Source organism: Elephantulus edwardii, unplaced genomic scaffold, assembly GCF_000299155.1.
Source record: "Elephantulus edwardii isolate Elephantulus edwardi_28Jun2011 unplaced genomic scaffold, EleEdw1.0 scaffold00028, whole genome shotgun sequence".
In the NCBI taxonomy this organism is placed as follows: Eukaryota; Metazoa; Chordata; class Mammalia; order Macroscelidea; family Macroscelididae; genus Elephantulus; species Elephantulus edwardii.
The window spans coordinates 7,982,851-8,006,512 of NW_006399778.1; the positions used below are offsets into that span (position 1 = coordinate 7,982,851).

Sequence of the window (23,662 nt, forward strand, 5' to 3'; positions counted from 1 at the left end):
CGTTTTCACTTGAGTTTTGGCTGCTGCATCTAAAGGGAGGAGGTAACCACAAAGTGACACAGGAGCAGTCGAACTGGTAAGGAGCATCCTCAGGCAGCATTCTGGTGGCAACAAAAAGCCTATGGACGCCACGCACACTTAGCACGTATTTCTCAATTCTGCCGAACCACTATCTTGAACAAGAACTTTTGCTGCCCTAAGTTAAGAGAACTAAACTCCTGACTTAGTCTTGACTCCAGGTCTTCACTGCTCCCACTTACCTGGGGCACTGCACTGCTGCCAAAAATCCCCTTGAGAATGGCCAAGCATCGACCAACAATCACATCGTCACTTATGTTTTCCATGATGCCAGCAGCTTCTCCTGCGACTAGTGCCAGTAATATTGGAGCTAAGAAAACAGAAAGCGTAAGTCAAGGTTTTCATGCACACTTGTCATCAAGAATCTTGCGATAGTCCACAACACTCTGTGATTTGAAATCTGGTAACAGATACGCAGCCCTCTGATTCTGGAGACAAGTGATGGCTTTGACCAGCAAATCAAAGCTGCCCCTATGAAACGAGACACTGGCCCCAGTGAGTGAAGGGTGGCTCCAGGGCTCACCGCACCTCAGTCCAACAGGGAGGTAGACACAGTCTGTGCTTTACCAGCAACTACTCCTGTATTTCAGGTAGACGAACCTCTATGTTTTAGCAAGTTCTCCTATGGTTTAGGTTTAGACGTCTTGGCCCTGACTACCTCACAAAGCTCTAAGACAATGGCTACATTCCTCCTGCTATCCCACTCTAAGCCTGCTACAACATTTATCTGTCTTTTTCCCTCTGAGCTGCTGGTGAATTTGTGCCACAAGCAAAGTGCATCTAGTGACTATTCAATAAGCTTTGTTACCAGTACCAGGTGAGAGACCGGGAGCTCTGATGGCCTGGTCAATAGCACGGTTATGTTGCTAACTAAAAGGCTGCATTTCTCTGGTGGCTCAAATCTACCAGCATCTCTGGGGTAGAAGATAACCCGCCTCCTCTTGTTAAGACTTACAGCCTTAGAAATACAATGGAGGCCTACTACCAAGAGAAGATAAAATAAGGGGATCTTCTAAGAATCAAATCCCTATGTACATCCAAAAACTTCTACAACAGGGTAAAAAGGGAAGCCACAGACTGGGAAAAAGTATTTGGTAATAACATATCAGATAAGGGACTTATATCTAGAATTTATAAAATACTTGAGCACCACAACAAGATAAAGGTAAATAATCCAATAGAAAAATGGGCACAGGATATGAACAGACACTTCAGTGAAGAAGACATTCAGATGGCTAACAAGCACATGAAGAAATGTTCAAAATTCCAAGCTCTGAGAGAGATGCAAATTAAAACAACGATGAGATACTATCTCACCCCAGTAAGAATAGCAAAATTTAACAGAATAGCAAGCAACAAATGCTGGTGAGGTTGTGGAGAAAGTGGAACCCTTATTCACTGTTGGTGGAAGTGTAAAATGGTGCAACCACTGTGGAAAATGGTGTAGCACTTTCTAAAAAAGTTGCAAATAGAGGTACCATTTGACCCAGCAATTCCACTACTGGGAATATACCCCAAAGACACCATAACTGACATCCAAGCAGATATATGCACACCCATGTTTATCACGGCTTTGTTCACAATGGCAAGGAGTTGGAAGCAACCCAAGTGCCCATCAACAAAGGAATGGATAGAGAAGCTGTGGTGTATTTACACAATGGAATACTACACTGCATTGAAAAATGAACGCATGCAATGTTATTCAAAATGAGTGACTCTGGAGGACATTATGCTGAGTCAAGTATCTCAGTCACAAAAGGACAAATACTGCATGGTGCCACTGTTGTAAAACAGGACTGACATCGGGGCTCTGGGGAGACTGAGAAAGGTGGGTTCAATAATGTATACTGCATTGAAACAGATGAGGGAAAAAACTGTTTAAAAGGGATATGTGATTAGGTATTTTTGCCATGACAGGTGTATAGACCGAAGGCTACATGGTGGAGTGGACCTGGGGGAGGGTTTGTAAAACAATGAAAGAATTTTTCTTTTACTTTTCCAAGAGGGTAGTGTACTAGGGGGGAGGGTTGGGAGAGGAGAAAAGTGCAACAATGAATGAATGGAAATCCAAAGTCTCTGTAAATTTTTACTGAAAGGGTTGCTCTAAGTCTCAACTGGCTCAATCGCAGTGAATTTTGAATTAGGAGCTGAGGTATAAGAGCTATAAATTTGACTATCCATTAGAGAAAAAGAAATCACACAGATATATAATTATTAAGAGAGAAAAGCTATATAGAAAAAGCAAAATAAAAAAATGGAAAGAAAAGCTATTCACTGCCTGTTTGCTCTACACAGCCCGACCAGGTTGGGCACGCCTTCAAGACTGACGCTCTTTCCTTTTTTATGTCCCTAGCACTTAGGAAGGATTCAACCTTTGCTTGTTGAGTTCAGGAAAGGAGAACTAAGACACATGTGAGAAAATGCAGATTAGTCCTTATTCCACTAGTCCTATAAAGCAGAGTGATTAAAACGAAACAGCAGTTACCTTTATAGAGGTTCCAGAACAGGAAGAGCTCGCCCCTGCTGGCAGTTGTACTGCCAACATGTCCAAACAAATTGACACTTGGATCCCAGAAAACTCGGTCAAAGCACAGCACCACCTGCCGGGGAAGAAGTACAGAGCTGGTGGCAAGCAGCGAACAACGTGCTTGAAGCGGAGCTGTGACTCAAGAGTCCTGTTCTCCTGAGGTTAATCTCTCTTCTAATCATCCTACTGTCAATCTGTGTCATTTGAGAAATTCTACTATAAATGGTACTATATACAACCATATTTACAGCTCACTTTTGGGTTTGCAGAGAGACTCAGCACATCTGCATACGCATTTTAAATATAGACACCTGAGAGCAAAGGAAAATGTACAAAATTGCAAATTCCTCTCCTGTGTGAGTGGAGGGCAGTGAGGCTGTGTCCCCAGCAGTGTGTTCAGAGAGGGACCCGGGGGTGTTATTACCTTGTTAAGATTGCCGAATCCCATCCTCTGGACTGCAGATGTTTTCCATTCAGGAAGAGGTGGCACAAACTGAACAGCTGGTGGCTGCTGTTTCAATACCCCCAAGGGGAGGGTACACAGAACCGCGTCACATTTATAAATAAAGGTCTGACTTGTGGAGCGCGTATTCACTGCTATCACTTCACATCCTACAGAGGTCAGAGGGGACACCCCGAGTATTCAGTGCACAGGAGAACCTACACGTTACTCCAAGTCTATGAGACAGGCTCTACAATCGTCATTTTCCAGATAAACACGACACTGAGGTAGAGGTGAAGTAACTGTGTGGAGGTCACAGGTACTTAGTGATGGAATACAAACCCTAACAGTCAACGGAGGGTCCTCACCTGCCCCCGTGGATCTCATCTGTCTTCCTCTGCTGTAGGATTTCTGGACCAATGAACACAGGCCATTCAAGAAAATGAATTAAATTCAGGCCAAAATAAGAAAGTTCAAGTAAGATTATTTATCTCAATGGAGCTTCTTTCATTGTAATGAGGTACTAAAACCTCCAGGAATGAGAAGCCAAAGTCCTGCAGCGTAAAATTACTTGAGAATAGACTTTGACTCAGAGAGTACAGAAAGGTATCAAATACACTCCATTGTTAAATTTGTGTTTTTTCTTTCAATAAATGTGTATTATTTGTTTTAAAAAATGTGAATGGCTCAAAATAAGCAAGAGTTCAGTACACATCCACCTTTTTGTAGCTGGATAAGTAAGGAAAATGCTAACAAATACTACTGTCCTCTCTCCTGCCGGCAACACCCCCCACACCCTTCAAAAATCACTAAAGGCTGCAGATCTTCTCAATGGCATCAGGAAGGTATTGCCTCTGATAGAAAACAAAGTGGCAAACTGTTTCTGTAAAGATCTGAGCAACTCCAGGCAAGGGAGGGGCTCCAAGGGATAGCAAGTGGCTGGACCCCAACTCTAGCTCAAGCACCACAGTGAAGGCCGGTTGGATCCAGGAGTCTGAGATGCCTACCGATCCTAAAGCTGAGCTGCAGGCCGCATTAAAAGCAGCCAGTACCAATAATGAGCTCTGAGCACCATGGCCAGCCTAGGGCGGGGTCATCACTAGGGCAGATCTCCAAGCAGGACAGAAACAGCTGCACACCTGAACAAGAAGAGCCAGGAAAAAGCCTGACGAAGGCCCAGATGAAGATGGAGGAATGCAAGGGGAGAGCCCCACTAGACTCCAAGAACCCAAATCCAGTTTGGTTAAGAACAGCCATGGCTGCAATAATAATGCCAAATTAATTTAGTCATATTGGCAACTTTCAAATTTACCTCAATATGCTAATTTATAAGAGAAGGAATGGAAAGAACCAAAGGTTAAAATCATTACAGGTTCAATCATTCTATAAATGCAAAATTTTACTAGAGTCAGTTTATAAAATACCCCATAGCAGGAAATGTAACAGGGGGTCCAGCTCAACTCAAGACCAGATCCATGCTCGGTTTCAGGGGAGACTGAATTCATTGGCAAAGCAGCATACCTGAGGCTGTGTAGCGAACCTGCCGGACGGCTGTGTTCAACTTAATGTCCAGGCCTTCTGCTAACGCCACAGGGACACAGGAGTAACCATTTCTCACTGTCAGATGACTGCCTGTAAACTCAAAGTCATCATCCTGAAAAGGAGGCAAGAGGACAGATTCTAAGATTTTCTTACGGCCCTAGGGACACTATGCCGAGTTCTGAACGTTAACCAAGAAAAACAAATGTTTCTGGAAACAGTTAATATTTTAAAGCAGAAATAAAGGATAGCAACTCAGTGCTCTGCTCCAAGCATCCGGAGAAACTAAAGGGGAAAATTTTAATAGCTGAAATGTTCTAAATGGCTTTCAATGGACAGTGGGTTCAAGATAGTTCCTGTATCCTTCTTCATCACAGTCCTCACCCACCAGCTGAGCCCACCCCTGAGAGAGGAAGTCTGAGCAAGTGACAATCCAGAGGACACAGATTACCTGCTGTGCAAGCCTGACTTTCAATGCATTACAGAGTTGGCGGCACATCAGATTCACTATCTAATGACATTTCTTATTGCCTAAAAGCAAAATCAACTTTTCTAACAAACCAGCTTTAAAGGTTTAAAGACAACATCCAAAATTAAAGTTAGTTAAATCAGAAGAAAGCAATCTAGGCTTAGTTTTTAAGTATTGTTGAGATGACTACAACTCATAGCAACCCTATGCACAAGAGGACATGCATAATTCACAATCTAGGTAATTTGCAGAGTAAAGAAGTCAATTTTGAGCGTCTTGTTAGGTGCCAGCGAGTCGAGTACGACTCATAGCAACCCTATGAACAAAAGATCTGAACCTTGTTTTTCTCCTGTGCCATCCTCACTTTCTGAAGTCTTCCTTTCCTTCCACCCTACCCAACATCATGTCCTTCTCCAAAGAACAGCCCCTCCTAGCAACATGTCCAAAGTATGTAAGGTGAACCCTCATTATTCTTGCCTCCAAAGAACACTCTGACTGCACCATCACCAAGACCTATCTGTTCTTTTGGCTGTCCATGGGATGTTCGGCGCTGTTCTCCAACACCACAGCTCAGGCATCAATTCTTTTTCTATCATCTTTATTCACTGTTCAGCTCTTAGATGCATAGCAGGTGCTCAGAAAGACTATGGCCTGAATCATATGCACTTTAGTTCTCAAGCTGACATCATTATTTCTCAATAATTTGGAGAGGTCCCCTAACTGCACATTTTCCCAGTGCAATGTGTATCCTTATTTCCTTACTGCTGGTACTAAAGGTGTTAATTGTGGATGCAAGCAAGATAAAGCTACTGAGAGTTTCAATCTCCTCTCCATCCATCAAGTTGCTGCCTAGTTGTCCAGTAGTAAGAATCTTTGTTTTCTCGACACTGAGATGCAAACCATATTGAAGGATGCATTCCTCAGCAACAAGGGCTTCAAGTCTTCCTCACTTTCACCAAGCAAGGTTGTCTCATCTGCATACTGCAGGTTAATGATGAGTCTATTTGTACTTTATTGACTATGCAAAGGCATTTGACTGTGCAGATCAGAACAAGCTGTGGCTGACACTGAAGAAGGGAGTCCCACTCTTTGCCACATTTACTGCAAGAATGAAGACCAGTCTCAGCAACCACACTGTCAACATTACCCTGAAGGGCTGCAGAGTTATTTATCCTGAAAGGGCTGAGGGGAACCTTGCAGAGGGACTTCAATCACATCAACATAGAGCTCGGTCTCCATGGAAAGAAAAAGAAGAGGCTTCGTCTTGACAAATGGGGGGAAACGGGAAGGAACTGGCTACTGTTTGCACCATCTGTAGCCACGTACAGAACACGATCAAGAGTGTTACACTGAGCTTTCCTTTACAAGATGAGGTCTGTGTGTGCTCATTTCCCCATCAATGTGATTGAAGAAAGTAGATCTCTTGTTAAAATTCAAAACGTCTTAGTTGCAAAATACATTCAGAGAGTTCAAATGAGACCCAGTGTTTTGTTCAGTATCTCAAGCCCAGAAAGATAAGTTAATTCTTGAAGGAAATGATATTGAGCTTGTTTCAAATTCAGATGCTTTGATTCAGCAAGCTACGACAGTTAAAAAAAGGATATCCAAACATTTTTGGATGGTATCTATGTCTTTGAAAAAGGGAACTGTTCAGAAGGCTGTTGAGTAATAGCTAGGAGTTGTTAAGCTATAGAAATGAGGTCAGATGAGTCCTAAGATGCCTCTGATTATTGTAATAAAATTCTATTAATAGGACAAAATTAAAAAAGAACAGGTGTCCCAGAACACTTGATTGTGCTTATGCAAAACCGATATCTGGATCAGGAGGCTGTTGCGCGAATAGAGAAGCAGAACACTGCATGGTACAATATTAAAAAAGGAGTGTGTCAGGGTTGTATTCTCTCTTCTATTCAAGATTTAAGCTTGGAAGTTAAAAAATCTGCCAAATGATTAAGAGTTCTCTGAATTGCCTATAAAATTTTTCAGGCAGAGAAACGTTTCATGTAATGACCTACTTCTTTATGAACTTCTTGGAGAAAACTTACCACATTGTAGTTCTCAGGTACTAGTAAAATACTGGGATTGTAGCAAAACTCTATTAGATGAGATCTTTCCTAATCACCACATTCAAATTCTAATGTAATTATAAATTGATGCATATTAAAACTTCATATGATAAACTACTGTTGTTACAAGCTGTCAAGTTGGTTCTGACAGCAGAAATCTTTTACACAACGAAACAGAATGAGACAGTAATTGGTCGTGAGCCGTAACATAAAATCATTCACTTCTAATTGAATATTTACAAGAAGAACCATAAAGAAATAGAGCTCGTAGATATTTTTATCTAATAAACTCACAGCAATTTAAAGAGCTCTTGTTGTTGTGTACTGTCAAGTCAGAACTGATCCATAGCTGACCCTCTGATGGGTTTTCAGTGGCAATAATCATATGGGAGAGATTGCCCATCCTTTAAACTAAAAAGACTATTGTTGTTGTGATGTTGGAACCAACTCATAGGCTTCAGAGGCAGAAAATCATACTAATAACATGCTACGACAGGTTTGTAAGCACATGCCTCCAGAAACTCTATGAACTTTGATTAATGTCAATAGTTGTAGAGGGGCTTCAGGCCTTTTGTTCATAGGGTCACTATGAGTCGTGTTCAACTCGAAGGCAATCAACAACAAATCATACTACAGGAGAGTGCCCAACTCTTTCCTATAGTGGATTTGAACTGCATGCCTTCAGTCTGGCAGTATAGCTGACCCTTCAGTGGATTTTGAAATGCAGTAAATCGCATGAGAGATTTCCTTTCCTTCTCCAGCAGAGCAGCTTCTTACCACTAGGCCACCAGAGCTCCCTAAGTTAAAGACTGCTGTGTGTGTCATCATCAAGTTGGAACCAACCTACAGCTGACCCTCTAGTGAGTTTGCAGAGGCAGTAAGTCGCACAGAGGGAAGTATCCATCCTTCTCCCATGAACCAGCATGCTTTTGGGGTTGCAGCACAGTTGCTTATCACTAGGCCACCAGAGCTCCCTTAAATTAATGGTGGTGGTGCTTGTTGTTATGTGTTATCAAGTCAACTATGACTCACAGTGACCCTATGCACAAACATCTGAACTTGCCCTATCCTGAGCCAGTCTCCAACTGCCTCCAACACACCTACTCTCATTATCCCAGTTATTGTGTCAATCCATCTCACCCATGGTGTTCCTGTCCTGTCCCTCGACCCTTCCAAGTATGGTATCTTCTTGAAAGACAGATCCCTCCTTGCTACATGTCCCCAAAGTATGTGAGATGGGAATCTGAAAATCTCTGCCTCCAAGGAGCAGCTTGGTTTCATGCCTCTCCAGGACAGATCTGTCAGTTCCCTTGGCAGTCAATGACATATTCAATACTCTCCTCCAGGACCACACCTCAAAGACATCAGTTTTTCTGTCATCTCAAGTAACTGCAAAAACCGTGGCCTCAATCTGACATCCTTGCTCTTTAGCACTCAGCTCTGGTGACCTAGTGGTACAAATCTGTGCTGCAATCCCACAGGCATGTGGTTAAAATTCCAGCTGCTCTGCAAGAAAAGAATGGGCAAGCTCCTCTCGTGTGATTACTGCCTCTGAAAACCCACTGGAGGGTCAGCTATAGTTCGGTTCCAACTTGATGGTACACGGCATTAACAACTGGAACTGTAAGTACAGGAAAGGGGACTGAATGCAAAGGGCAAGGATGGTGAAAGTGCCCCCTTATCCTGCCAGTAGCTCCTCAGGAGATGGCCCTCTCCTCTTGCACTATCTACAACCCCCTAAAAGCCTGAGGAAGAGCCGGTGGTTACAACTCTGCCACAAGGCCTTATGAGTAATGGCTCATGACTGTATAAACTGGGGAACACATCAAATTTCTAATTTAAAATATGTGAATTTTACTATAATAAGTTTAAAAATAAAATACACATACAAGTAACAGTTTCTCTTCAGTATCTTTTAAAAAACACACTTAACAAACAAAATGAAGGAATTTTACCTGATCCCAGTGTTTAAGGGAGAGGGTAGAGAGAGGTGTGGCATTAGCAAATTCAAGATTTGCAAAATGCCAATCAAGTATTTGTCGGTCTCTTGACGATAGATACACATCACTGTAAAGTAAAAACAAAGGAGCACAAGGTTATTAAAAGCTAGATTACTACTGTTCTTAGTGAGCTGGTAAGGGTTACCTCAGTAACTTCGTGTAACTTTAGCCTGGGCCAGACATTTTCTGAAAAATGTTAAGCCAAAAAGTGAGACCAGGGAGCTCTGGTGGCCCAGTGGCAAGAATCTGCACTGCAATCCCAGAAGTATGTAGTTTGAATCCACCAAATGCTCTGCTGGAGAAGGAGGGGTAATCTCCTCCTGTACCAGTCAGATCCAGATCCAATTTGACGGTAGACACAAAAAAATAATAAAATATTTTAAAATTTTTTTTAAAAAAAGACCATCTCTGCCTCCTTGACCTCCACTTCCTGTGCCTAGAGCAGGGCCACACACTCGTGTTGGAGAAGACTACTCTCACAGCAACCCCGTTAGCAACAAAGTACAATCTTGCTCCACCTTGCTCCATCCTCATATCTCCACCATGTTCATGATCACCGCTGCAACCTATGTCAGCCCGTCTCATTTTGTGTCCTTTCTCTCAATGACCCTTTACTTTTCCCATGTCTTTTCCCCCAGGACTGCTGCCTCCTGACAAAAATACAAACCCAAATTCACTACAAAGAGCAAATTACAACGAAGCCTCCTTTCAAAGGGGTTGTGGGGGGCTGCTAGAGGGAGAAAAGGCAGACTTCTTTATGTAGTAAACGTCATATCATTTTGCATTAATTAAAATAGCTTATTGGTTGTTGAAAATGTATTGGGGTTCCCCCCCGCCAAAAGCATGACAGTATTATCACATTCAGATTTAAGACCTAATGGAAACAGAGTAAATGACTTTTCCATAATTATGAAAATTTAAAGCCATACTCCTCTCTAGTCCACCTACAATTAGTACATCTTCTGCTTTTACATACTTCTACTACATCTTTATTAAAAGTATGAGATCTTGTGAGGAAAGATAGTTTTTTCAAAAAACAATTAGGAGAGAACAAGAAGTTTATTAAGACAGTTAAACATACTTAACTGTAACAAGGTCAAACAGATTTCCATTCATTAAAAGTTTAAAGTCCATTCACTGAATAAAAATAAAATCCATCCTTAAAAATAAATAAAAGCTCACTGGGCTTTATAAATTTCCTTCTAAATGAAACACAGAACAGTAAAGTTAGTCTTCTCAATATTTTCTTTACCTGGGGGGGTTAGCTTCTAGTTCTTGAAGTTTTTCTTCTAGCTTTCCTTGTGTTTCAGCCAATTCATCATATTCCTGATAAAATGAAGGGAAATCTGATTTTTCTCAAGCAATTACATAGCCTTCTAGCTTATTACCACCACAAGGTATAAGGTCTGCATATGTTTCTGGTCAGATCTTATCAGAGTGTGGTTCAATTTAAAGTTGAGGTCAGAATATGAGAGTTTTTGTTCTTGGAAACAAATTACAAATACGAGCCTAGGACAAAATGGTATGGGAGTTCAAGGGAGAAAAAAAAAGGAAGAGATAGACTTGCAAAGAAAAATGAAAAATTATAGCAACTACCATTTTCTAGGCATTTACCATAGCACTGGATAAGAACTTCAGATAGACACATAACATTACATTAAGTGTCAAAATTATCTAATACGGTTGGAATTACTAATATGTTACAGATGAGATAATGAAGTAGTCAAGTCTGAATGGTTAACATATTCTAAATCAGGGGTTTAAATCAGACAGCTAGATGCCAAATAACTCTAACTTCCATGTTTATTATCATTAGTCTAAACTATCAGGGATATATGAGTGACAAGTGGATTAAATGAACTTGAAATAAACTAAAGGGAAGAGATTGTGAAGACAAAGTAGGAATTCTGCAGCAAAAGCAGGTCCCATCCTAACCCAGTTAGTCTCATGGCCCCTCCTACAGGACCTGGGACTGTCCAGGGCACTCTCTTTTCCAGCATTACCAGCAAACCAGTTAGCATGTCAGTATACCACACCTTGCAGAGAGCAGTCAGGTCCCTGTGCTTGCTTTTCACTAAGAACTCGGCGGTGATATCTCTGGGGGGCTTCACTTCAGAGGCTTCTTTGTATTGCTGATGAAGCTCTTTAATTTTCTCTTTCAAATTTACCATCTAAGAAGAAGGGAAAAACTGCAAATTTGCCACTCTAGATCATGATGTAATTTATCCCCAATTAAATGGTTTTAGCTCCTCCTGAGTTTTTATATCCTTAACTGCTTCATCATTTTGGGAACAAGAAAAAAAACTCTGAATATCTTACACTGAAGTATATCATTATTAGAAAGAAACAAGTGGGAATAAAGATTTGCTCATTAATAACAACGAAAAGAATATTAAAGTAAATGGAATTCTTAGGAAAACAAACTACCATAGCTTTAACTTGAGAACCAGATTAAAAAAAAAAAGTAAAAAGAGCAAATGATCACAGAAACAAGTGATGTTTCCTGATGTTCTATTTTCTGGGTATCTGATGGAAAAAAACAAAACACTTGATCAACAATTAAAGCCTGAGACCCTGGGGCCCACAGAGCTCCTGCCATTGGGCAGTTTGCTGGCCACTCTGTTCACTGGATCCTTACATCAGAATTCATGAATGTCTGCAATCTCCTCAGCTGATAGAATAAAAAAATGAGGGCCCAAGACAAAAGTCCAGTACAAGATGCACCCACATTCTGCATTAGAGGCCCTCATGGGTCTTCCCATCATGTCTGGTACCTTTATTATGAGAATTTGCCCTCAGAACAGCTGATTTCCTTCAGCTATAATCTAGAACTCAATAGAGCGCACTGGCTGGCTCTGAAATGGTTTCTGCAGAAGAAATGTGCATCCCTCAACAATTTATCAGTAATGCTGCACTGAAAGACCAACAGATAAAGCATGCCTTTTTCTACACATTTTCTTAAGAATCATGAGTCCTAATTGTGGAGACCACCTCTTCCAGGGAGAAAAAGGGAAGAAAACCAGAAATATAAAAATTTCAAAGTCAAAGATGGTTTCCTTCCCCTTTTTTCCTCTATATTAAGGCTTCAGCTAGAAAGAAAAAAAATTAAAAAACAGAATTTAACCTTATTAAGCAGTTCTTTCAATTCCTCCTGAGTTTTCACAATCTTCTTCCAATGTTCAATCTGTTCGTCTTTGACGTGCTTTTCTTGTAACCTAGAAGAAGATAGTGTGTGTGCCCTGGCCACAAAGCCTGTTTTGTGGAACAAGGACCAGTATCCTTTAAAACACTCAAGGGCACGAAGCCTGCTAATACTAGGCTTTCCAATACCAGCAGTAGAAAGTTGGATGGTAACTTATTTTTAGGTTATGTTAAACAGCGCACAATCCCATAAACGCAAGAATTTATGAATAGAAAAGGGTCTTAAAAATCAGGTAATTTATTTTATAGTTGAATTTAACCATCATGTGAAAACTAGCTTGCATAAGCTTGCTGAAAAACTTAAAATACAACAGCCAATCTCAAAACCAGAATTCACTCTACAATAAGCAGTATCAAGGTACTTACTGAATGACAACTTCCAATGCCTGGCCAAGAGATACAGGCTTATTATTGAGGACATTGAAGTCTAGTTGATGACTAAGGTAAGATGTAGCTTCTAGCAACCGGTTAAATTCTTGCTCTACCATCTCATCTTTCTCTTTAGGAACCTGAAAAATCCGAAGTATAGCAGAGTTGGTCCTTATATAAAACTAAAAAATAACCATTTAAGAAAACACAAATGTTCTACTATATAAAAAGGTCAAAGAGGGAAGCCGTTGAAGACAAAGATTCCAACATTTCTATGAAGAGGTCAGTTTCACTTTAATGAGATATGAAATGTGTTGGTCCTGATCGTCTCACCTGTCCCACCTTTGCCCTTAGTGGTAGAACTACACCTATATACTATTCACAAGACTGACACTAGTGCTGGTTAACTGAAGTTACATGGAGCAAAGGTGCACTGGAGCCAACATGCACTGAGTTTGAGCTGGGCTGACATGCAAACACCACACTGGAAAAGTCCCAGAGAACAAAAACGTTATTAACACGCCTGACAACTTTTAAAAATAAGGGTAAGAAGGAAAAAGAAGCAATCAAAAGTCTTTGCCTTCACTCAAAGATGACAGAATTTCGGTTAGGAGTTGGGGATGGTGAAGTCAAGTTCACAGCTGTTCATAGCAACACATTAGCACTTTATTCTTTTACAGAGGAATGATGTTATATGGTACCAATGAGTTTTAAGCTGAGTGTCCAAAGCTCTTATAAAGACTTTGAGTATATTAACTGCCAGAGGTCTGGCTCCTCCCTGTTCTGGATGAAGAGAGTAGACTGCGAAGCAGATCAAGATATCTCACTCCTGGGTCATGCTGTGCCTCTACCCATGGAACTCACTAGTGAATCAGTCCCATGGCTACTTCAGGTAGTCTGTAGGTAAACCAGATCTGCAAATCTAGTGTGGAATTCACTCATCACCAAGACAAGAGAAAAAGTACATTTAAGGCAAGCACCTCAAACTGAGAAGATGGGTACCAACTGGGAAATACGACAAAAAAGTGAAATTTTACTTTAGTCAGCCTAAAATTGGCTAATAAGAAAAACAAAAATGAAACTAAGTTCAAGTAATCATAAAGACTGGAGAGAGATCTACAACTGGAGTTAACCGATTGTGTGTACAAGATCATTACAGGAAGATTCTGCCTCTCAGGTGAAATGTCCTTGTCATCTTTACCTTGCCCAATGAAACAGACCAGTCTTACAGGTAACTCTACTAGGTGAGCTAACAATGGAGCAAAAAGAATTAGGTGAGAGGTACAATCAATACCGAACAAAGGTTTTTAAAGTACCACACTATCTTCTACAACAGGCACAATAATTGATTCATCAAAATCATATTTAAAGCACCAAGTTCTAGACTACATGAAGGAGAAAAGCCAGAGAAAATATAAATCTCTAAGAATCTTGTTTATACTGAAAACTGTGGCTGAGAATTGGGTTTGGTATCAGTTAAATATTACAGATGTGGTAGGTGCCATTTATATTATCAGAGTGGTACCCAGGACTTGGTGGATCAAATACAACTGGCCTTCCATTCAACTCCCAGGATAAGGCCACCGCCAGCCATCAGAGCAAATGAAAGAGACTTCTGTCAGTAACTTCCTCACCAGTGTGAATGGTACCATGTAAGGAACTCAAAGCTTAAATGTTAAAATTTTGATCCATTTAAAGCATAATTTCTAGGGCAATTCTTCAAACAATGCCACAAAACAGTCACAAAAACCCAAAATTTGCTGCTCCTTTCAAAGAATCACATTTTCAAAATGATTACATTTATCTTTTTATGAGATCTCAGATTGCAAACTTTCTAAAACCAAGTGATAACTAATTAATCACAGATGCAAACCTTTTGCTGCAGTACAAGAGTTAGAATTATTTATACGTAGCTTCTAAAATGCCTGGCAAGAAGATGCTATGACATCAAGAGGGACTAGATCACACATGGCTCTACAACAGGACAGAATGTGTCAATAGTGCCAAGGGTGCAGATTAAAGCTCTTTCAGTGTCACTTTAATCTTGGAAGCTAGGGTGACAGTGGCATAGGGAAGTTCATAGTGAAAAAGGATGCAGCACTCAGGCTCGTAAGTGGGGTCCAGGGTGTGTGGTAGAGAAATATTTAAAGGGACACTGTCAAGGTTAGAGGGAACAAATTTGACCTTCTGTTTCTTCCCTGTTTGATGAACAGCCCACTTGATTCTTTACACTTTCCCCTTAATCCACCACCTCCCCCACAAAAAAACCTGACGTTTTTACATGCTCTTTGAATGACAAAAACTCAAATGGCACCAGCCCAACATACAGGCGCAACTCTACAACAACAAACCAGTGTGAATGTATGATGGTGAGGATCTTTGAAAGGTAAATAATTAAGTTTCAAGCTTTTAATGGGTTTTTATAAACAGTGAGGAAAATGACTTGAGAAATTATGAAAAAATACCTTGACAGTGTCCTTTTAACCAGTGCAGCAGAGAGAGAAATAAACTGTAAATAACAGCCCAACAGCCACGTCAAGTTTAGTCTGTTCAGTAGCAATAAAATCAAGGCTTTAAACATACACAGCAGACAGAAGCATTCTGTTAGCTCAGAAGCTGCAACCACCAAAGAAAAAAGGAATGACTGTACAAAGACCAAAACAGAAATGTCAAGGCACAGAAATGGCCAAAGGAAAGCAGTTTATAAAAGGGGTTTGGGGAAGAGGGTGAGGGTGTCAGAAAGCAGTAAGGAATAAAGCAAAACTTAATAAAATGGGGAGGGGAGGAAACAACACAGAACAATAAGAACAAAAATCAAACAAAAACCAAACTCAAAGATTTATAAAGAGCTGTGCTGCAAACTCAAAGGGGACACCTCTCTAGTGGGTCAAATTCATATAACTCTGAGGCAGAAATATGGGTGGGCAATCTCCTCTCATATGATTTACAGTCTCTGAACTCCACACCTCCACCTCCCCACTCCCCTGATCTGAGGAAGAGCTGAGTCTGTTACCATTCAACAAGAAGAAGTTTCTAAGTAAGTCATGAACCAAGTGTCCTCTATTTTCTGCCTAGAAGCAAAATGTATGACTGTGGTAGGTCAATATTAGGAAACTGGCAAATAAAATACTTGTTTCATTAGGAAACCAGCAACAACTGGAAGAATACCAAAATATGCTACTAATAATCTTGGATCTTTATTTCATTTCTTTTGTTGTTGTCGTGTATTGTCAGAAGCAACTCATAGTGGTCTCTCTAGTGGGTTTTCAGAGGTGGAAATTCAACGGGAGAGGAGCCTGCCCATCATTCTCTTTAAGAGCAACTGACAAATTTTAATTGCATGTGTTTGAGATTGCAACACAGCTTCTTACCACTAGACCACCAGAGCTCCCTTTCATAACACAAAGCTAGTTAGAAACATTCTTTTTGGCAAATTCAAGCAGTGAAGATAACTGTAGTATTCTCTTAACTAGACCAACCTACATGCCTCCAGATACCTGTGCTTCATGTGACTTCTTTCTACCCACATTTATTAGACTCCTGGGTTCTATCAGTTCTCCATATAATTACAGAAAGAGAATGTAAATTTAAAGAAAAAGCAGGTGGATTTCAACATGAGTATAGCAAGACCATGTTAATAATGAACTAAAGCACTATTTTAGGAAAGAACTTATTATAGTTTTCTAAGAAAGGACTTTGGAAGGAGTGACATCCACCTCCGAAACAACATGCCTCTGGAAACTCTATGAACTTGATAAATGTCAGTAGTTACAGAAAGGTTTCCAGCCTTTTTGTGCATAGGGTCAGTATAAGCTGTGCTCAACTCGAAGGCAAACAACAAGAAGAAGAAGAAAGGATTTAACAAAAAAGGTACCACAATAAGCAAATTTGACTCTCCCCTGTCAAAGCTATTTACATCTGAGAAGGCCAAGATAAATGGTTTTTCTAGATTTAGTTTACTGAGTCTCCCTGTTTTAAATGGGTCCAATTTGACTGTTCTGATACTTTAGCTTAGCTGAAGCAACCTTGGATATGATAGGGGAGGTGGGGCCTGCATGGTTATCTCACGAAGAATAAATTTATAAAGGAAGTTAAGTAAGCAACTTTCTAGGCAAGGCCATTGGTATTTCAAGAAGTAATCTCAACAGAAACTGAGCTCTAACTCTAGTTATGTCCTATCACAAGCTCTTTAAAAAATGGTACACAATTGTCTCACTTCCAGTCTTCCTAAGTTTTCTTGCAGCAGAGCAGAATGGGGTAAAGCAGAGTCTAGAAAGTTCTGTGACTCAGACAGGGGAACGGTTGGGAAGAAACACACACTGAGAAAAGCGGGAACTGCTAACTCTTTTCAAGAGAGGCTAGAGCCAACCTCTATGTCTTCACACTCCTGTAACTAAGCACTTTTTAGAATTATGGCAGACTGTCTTCAAGTCTTTAAAGAAGGTGAGGAGAAAAGATTAAACAATCTGGAATAAAAAAAAAATTCCAATATGTAATTCAGATTTCCCAATAGCCAAAGGAAATGACAAATTCATGTCATCTAAAGGGAGAGTTTCACAAATGATATGTATAACTCTTAGGAACAGATAGCCTTGTACGGCAGAATTAACTTCTATACACTAACAGAAACATCAAATCAGCCTTTTTTCCCCAATGAGGTTGCCCTCAAAGAATGGAGAAACACTAATTCATGCCATCTTATGGTTTACTACTGAAAACAACCAATGCCCACAACAGGTTGGCCATGTTGGCCCCTGAGAATAACTATGGAAAAACTTTTTGAGAAGAAGGATCAGTTAATGGAGTTACAAATAAAGAGCTTCCCATACTGACCCCATCCCTACCTTCCTAGAAATATCAGCAAGGCACAGCAGAACAAGTAGAAGAACTGAGCTAAAATATCAAGTAGTGGGGCTCTGGTCACTCCAAATGACTGACTTACAATGACCATAAGCAAACAATATAACTGAGTTTTAGTTGCTTCCATAAACTAAAGGAATTTAAAAAAAAATCCTGACCTATTATTTCCTTAGGAAATCTGGTGGTGAAGTTCGTAGTGAGTTATACTCACTGAAAGATGTCGCATCTCTGGTAGTTTTAATCTACTAGCTGCTCCATAGGAGAAAGACAGACAATCTCTTCCTATGTGATTTATAGCCTCCAAAAACCTGCTGGAGGGTCAGCTATGAGCTGGTACTGACTTTACAGCTGGTAAAGATTGTTTTTTTATTGCTTCTTTAGAATTCTAAAGCTATAAAACATATTCTTAATAGTAAATATAAATATATGGAAATATTGTTAGTACTTGTCTTACAAGCCAAAGGCTAGACTACCGGCCAACAGTTGTCCTCATCACTGAGCTAGACTACTGGGGACAGCAAATTACAGAATATTAACAAGCCTTTTTACATTTAACTAACATAAGGCAAACATGATTCAAAGTTAAAAGCAATTTTCTCAGAATTTGAGAATATTTAAGAGTCCTCCTTACCTTGTTGTTGCACCAAATACAAACATACCAACTTTAAAAACCTATGTAGTTCAGAATTTAATGACAAATTTATAAATATTACCAAATTGCACTTGAAAAATATCGCAAATTACATACTAGATTGGCAGCAGCTGCTCAACCATATCTGGGGTTGTTGGACCACATCTGGGGTTGTTACGTGCCATTAAATTGGAACCAACTCATAACTGACGCTCCCATGGATTTCAGACAATAAATCAATCGTGAGGACAGTGCCCATCTTTGTCCTGCAGAGCAGCTGGTGGACTCAAATGCATGCTTGCGCCAGCAGTGCAACTCCTTACCATGAATGAGGCCACCAGACAATCTGGAGGCAGAATTCCTAAATGAGCAGCCCTGGTGACACAGGAGTCAAAGCACCCATCTGCTAACCGAAAGGCAAACAACTCAACACACCAGCCATTGCCCCTGTATGAAGATGTGCTTCTGTGAAGAACAGAACTTTGGAAACCTTATGAGAAAGGTCTACTCTATCCTACTGGGTCACTATGAATTGGAACTAACTCAACAGCAAAGAGTTCCTGGTGTATTATGTCATTTACTCCACTCTCAAATATCTAATGTTCCAACCTACACACACTAGGCTTATTTTAATAATTTTTTGTTTGTTTGTTTTTGTTTTTAATAACTTTTTATCAACTTAACTCTTCCCTTCCACAAGCACATGTTGGAAGTTTCAACTTGCTCTTCACATATGTTCTTTCTCTCCAAATCCCTACCTACCTATTCCGCTGACTCTCATTCCCTTTGTTGTTCCACAGCAAGTTATTCTTCTTATTAATGTCTGATAACTCTTCTATGACTTACAATTATTTATGTTACTGTTATATTTGTAACACATCTGTGATCTGCTTTAAAGTACTCTCAACAACAAAAAATAGAAATGAGAAAGATTAAACAAGGCTAGAAAAATGAAGTATAATATTCTTTCTATTTTAACATTTGAAAATGATTATAATAAAAAGTTGGAGAAAAACAGTTACTTGTATACATAGATATTCTAAAAGGGACTGTCTTATTATCTTGTCTTATCCTTAACAAGATCTTTGAGAAACAGTAGAAATGAAATGAAGACTTGAGTTAACCTCTGTTTCTCCCTCATTAGATTATATTTATTCTGCCTGGAAGACTTCCTCTTCTAAGGCCAAAGAGGAAATTATGATCCAGAGTGCGAGTACCAGGAAACAACCTATTCCCAGAAAGTCTGTTTTTCTCTGGTGCTGACTCCACAAATCCTAAGGCAGATAGGATTGAAAGAAGATGTTCCTTTGAGCTTACCTCCCAAAATTCAAATTCAAGAGCTGGAATCTTCAAACTTTTAAGTTAATAATCAAATCATGCTATCTAAAGCAAATCTATCATTTCTCAAAATATAAAGATAATAATGTGCTTATAACCTATGGGTTTTCTCATCACAGGGGAGTGGGTAAAACTGTTGAACATTTTTAAATTTTATCCTCTCCTGACAATCACCTGCTAACGTTAATTATTATGTCCTTTATTAAGTGCATTAGTCCTAAAAACTGGGACTGATTTACTCTTCCTCCCTCAAACTCAACACCATTTCCTTGCTTTTATTAAGATACTTATTATTCAAAGTTTCTATGACCTCTGGTCAGAATAGAATACACTTTAATGTAAGTTAAAGCAAGTATCTGGGTAAATATCACCATTTGGCTACTAGCTCTACAAAAACTTTAGCCTATAAACACAAAACTGAAGCACACCAAGCTCTAGTATGAGAAGGCATAATTTAAGAATAAATACTCCAGTATAATACCACAGATTTCTTAGAATAAATGGCCATGGACAAATGAAAATTAACTACTTACTAGTCTTCATCAAATGTCTCAATCAAATACCTCAATAGGCATGTGAATGTATAAAAAACATATGGAAGCTCTGGCGGCTTGGTGGTAAGGTGAGGCACTGCCAACCCAAAGGTATCCAGTTTGAATCTGCCAGCAGCTCTGTGGGAGAAAGATGGGCAATCTCCTCCTATGTGATTTAGTCTTTTTAAAACCCACTGGAGGGTGAGCTATTACTTGCTTCTGACTTGACAGCACATAACAACACCATATATACCTTACAGCTAAGGAATAATCTGAATAACATCACATCTACTCTATCTTCAGTTCACATTTACATATATGTATGCACATCCAGGTTTCTCATAAATTGTTTTCAACGAATAAAAAAACAAAAACTTCAAACAGTCTACTTGTCCATGACTTACAGCTTGTCCATTGGCTTCATAAAGTGGACATTTTTGCTTGATCTTGGCCAGTTCCATATTTACTTGTTTGCTGACCACAGCCATGGGATTTCCTCCTACAAAAGACATAACTAATTAACATACATATGAAAAGAGAATCAAAACCTCAAGGGAAAATATTATTACTCAGAATTTTAAAATATTCTAAGGTATTTAAGTGTTCTCAACTGAAAAATGTTCAACGTAAGACATGTAAATGCAAAGAAAGCAAAAATCTCTTATTAGGTGCCAATGAGTAGAGTATGACTGATAGCAACCCTATGAACAACAGATCTGCCCTATCCTCATCATCTCTGACTAAGCCTATTGCTACACTCACTGTGTCAATCCATCTTGTTGAGGGATCTTCTTCTCCTTCTCTGAACTTTCCACCTTTCCCAGCAAGACTTCTTTTTGTTTTGTTTTGTTGTTATGTATCATCAAATTGGATCCGACTGGCAAAGGAGGAGACTGTCCCTCCTTCTCCAATGGTGCATCTGGTGGATTCAAACTGTATGCCTTTGGGAAATCTTTTTTTTCCCCTTTTTTATACTGAGCTTCAATCCATACTGAAGACTACAATCCTTGCCTTCTGCAGCAAGTACTTCAGGTCTGCCTCAGTTTCAGTAAGTAAGGTTGTCATCTGCATGAATGTAGGATGCTAATGAGTATTCCTCCAATTCTGATGCCACATTTCTTCTCATAAAGCCCAGCCTCCTGAATGATCTGTTCTACATATGAATTGAAAGGTACACATCCCTGACACACTCCCTTCCTGATATTTAATACTGAAGTGTTTCCCTGCTCTGTTCTGAGAACTGTTTCCTAGTCCAAGAATAGTTTTGCATAAGTATAATCAAGTATTCTAGGATTCCCATTCTCCTCAAGGTTAACCACAATTTGTTGTCAGCCACACAGTCAAATGCCTTTGCATGGTCAATGAAACACAGATATCCCTCTGGTATTCTGCTTTCTTCCAAGATCCATCTAACATTGGCGATAATGTCTCTAGTGACACGGCCGCTTCTTAACTTCTTTTAAACATGAGATAGAAATCAGTGTGAAATACCAGAAACATTGTGAGGTCCAAGACATCACAGAAGTGACTTGTGGCCTAAGCCTTCATGTTGGGGGGTGGGGGGTACTGGACGGGGTAGGAGGGAGTGCAAATGATGATAATATTCAGGGAAAGGGAAGGAAGACGACACACATTCAGGAGGAGGGCACTGCACTTATGGTTATTTCTGTAAGTGGAAGTGTCTTTCATTTGCTCCTTTCACTAAAATGCTTGTCTGTCATATATTGTTACAAAGCTAAGCTTTCACATTAAGACAGACTAGGAAGAAGGACTGGCCATCCATTTCCGAAATATAACAGGCCTTTGAAAACCCTATGTACCATAGAGAATACATAGAGTAGAATAACAGATATGGCAACTCAGGCTGAACCCTCAAATTTGGAAAAAAAGGAGGAACAACTGGAAACAGAAACTAATGACTGGAATGTGGACTGTGAGAAGCATGAATGTAGGAAAACTGGACATCATCAAGAAAGAAATGGAACGCATAAATAGCTTTGCATAAGCACAATTAACTGTTCTGGGAATCCCATTCTTCTCAATGTTCGCCATAATTTGTTATGATCCACACAGCCTTTGCATAGCCAATAAAACACAAAGACATCCTTCTGATAGTTTAGCTAAGGTCTCTTTGGTATCTGCAATGATATCCCTAGTGCCATGGTCTCTTTCAAATACAGCTTGAATTTTTAGCAGTTTTCTTTTGATGTACTTGTTCCAGTCATTTTGTATAATCATCACGAAGATTTTACTTGAATATGACATTAATGACATTGTTTGATAATTTCCATTCTGTCAGATCACTTTTCTTGGGACAGAACAAATAAGGACTTCTTTTAGTCAGTTGGCCAGTTATCTACCTTTCACATTTCTTGGTACTAACTGGAAAGCATATAATCTATTATTTGATACACTTGAATACTATATAACACTGAAAAACAATGAACCTGTAAAACATTAACAATATGGGGGACCTTGGAGGATATCATGCTGAGTAACATATTTCAGTCACAAAAGCACAAATACTGCATAGCACCACTGTTATAAAGCAGCTCTGAGATGGGGATATGGGAGGAGAATAGGTTAAGAGGGGACAGATAATGACCAATACACTGGAAACAGATGAAGCAAAGAACCATTTAAAAGGAAATATGATTAGGTACTATCTGTACAACAGTTCAGAATAAGAGGACTTGAGGGGAGTTAGATAATTATGTAATAATTAATTTTTTTTTAAAAAGTGAACTGGGGGAAGGGGAAAGGGAGGGAGAAGGGATAAAATGTGCAACAATGAATGAATGAAAATCTAATTTTTCTGTAGAATTTGGTTAAAATCACAAAATAAAAAATTTTACTAAAAGTTTCTTGACTATTTGCATTGCTCTCCTCTATAAATTGTTCATACCCCTTGCTTATTTTTCTGTTGATTTGCTTTCTTTTAAATGATTACTCTTTAGATCTTAAATATTTAAATACTTTTTCTATCATTGGAATACTTTTTATAACTCTATTAAATTTATGTACTTGCTTTAAAAACAAAACAAAACAAAAAAGAACTATATAAACTGGCATCCCATCAATTCCTGAGGTCTTATATTTTTGCCAATGCCTTCAGTGCAACTTGAGCTAACTTCACTACCACTGGTTCTTGATCATAAGCTACTTCCCAAAACGGTTCCATGTAAGTTACTTCTTTTTAGTACAGTGAATATTTATTCCCTCCATCTTCTTTTGATGCTTCCTGGATCATTCCAGTTTTTGCCCACTGCATACTTCATCATTTCAACTCAAGGCTTGAATCTGCTTTTCAGTTAGTTCAGCTTGAGAAATGCTGAGCAAATGTTTCCCTTTTTATTTTCTAACTCTAGCTCTTTTCTTTGCACATTCTTTTATAATACTTTGCTTTCTTCAAGTGTTCTCTGAAATCTTTTGTTTATCTCCTTTGTTCTAGCACCTGTTTCCTCTGCTTTAGCAACAATGTCAGGCTGGAGACTAAGGTGCGCACGATCCAGGCTCCAGTCCTCACAATTACGTGCTATGCATCAGAGAGTTGGACAGTGAATAGGGATGACAAAAGGAGAATTGACGCCTTTGAGCTGTTGTGCTGGA

At 39.5% G+C, this 23,662-nt stretch overlaps 1 protein-coding gene across 1 annotated transcript in view; it reads right to left on the reverse strand.

The window, feature by feature from the left end:
* Positions 1-23,662, reverse strand: part of KDM1A (lysine (K)-specific demethylase 1A) — an 87,770-nt gene that overhangs the window by 1,219 nt on the left and 62,889 nt on the right. Inside the window, exons 9-19 of the mRNA XM_006883664.1 lie at positions 20,458-20,552; positions 15,157-15,168; positions 12,689-12,831; positions 12,246-12,336; positions 11,158-11,292; positions 10,374-10,447; positions 9,077-9,188; positions 4,569-4,701; positions 3,030-3,217; positions 2,564-2,678; positions 261-388 (exon numbers count right to left, since the gene is read on the reverse strand). Coding sequence (XP_006883726.1) covers positions 261-388; positions 2,564-2,678; positions 3,030-3,217; positions 4,569-4,701; positions 9,077-9,188; positions 10,374-10,447; positions 11,158-11,292; positions 12,246-12,336; positions 12,689-12,831; positions 15,157-15,168; positions 20,458-20,552 — 1,226 coding nt within the window. The remainder of the gene's footprint in view (positions 1-260; positions 389-2,563; positions 2,679-3,029; positions 3,218-4,568; positions 4,702-9,076; positions 9,189-10,373; positions 10,448-11,157; positions 11,293-12,245; positions 12,337-12,688; positions 12,832-15,156; positions 15,169-20,457; positions 20,553-23,662) is intronic.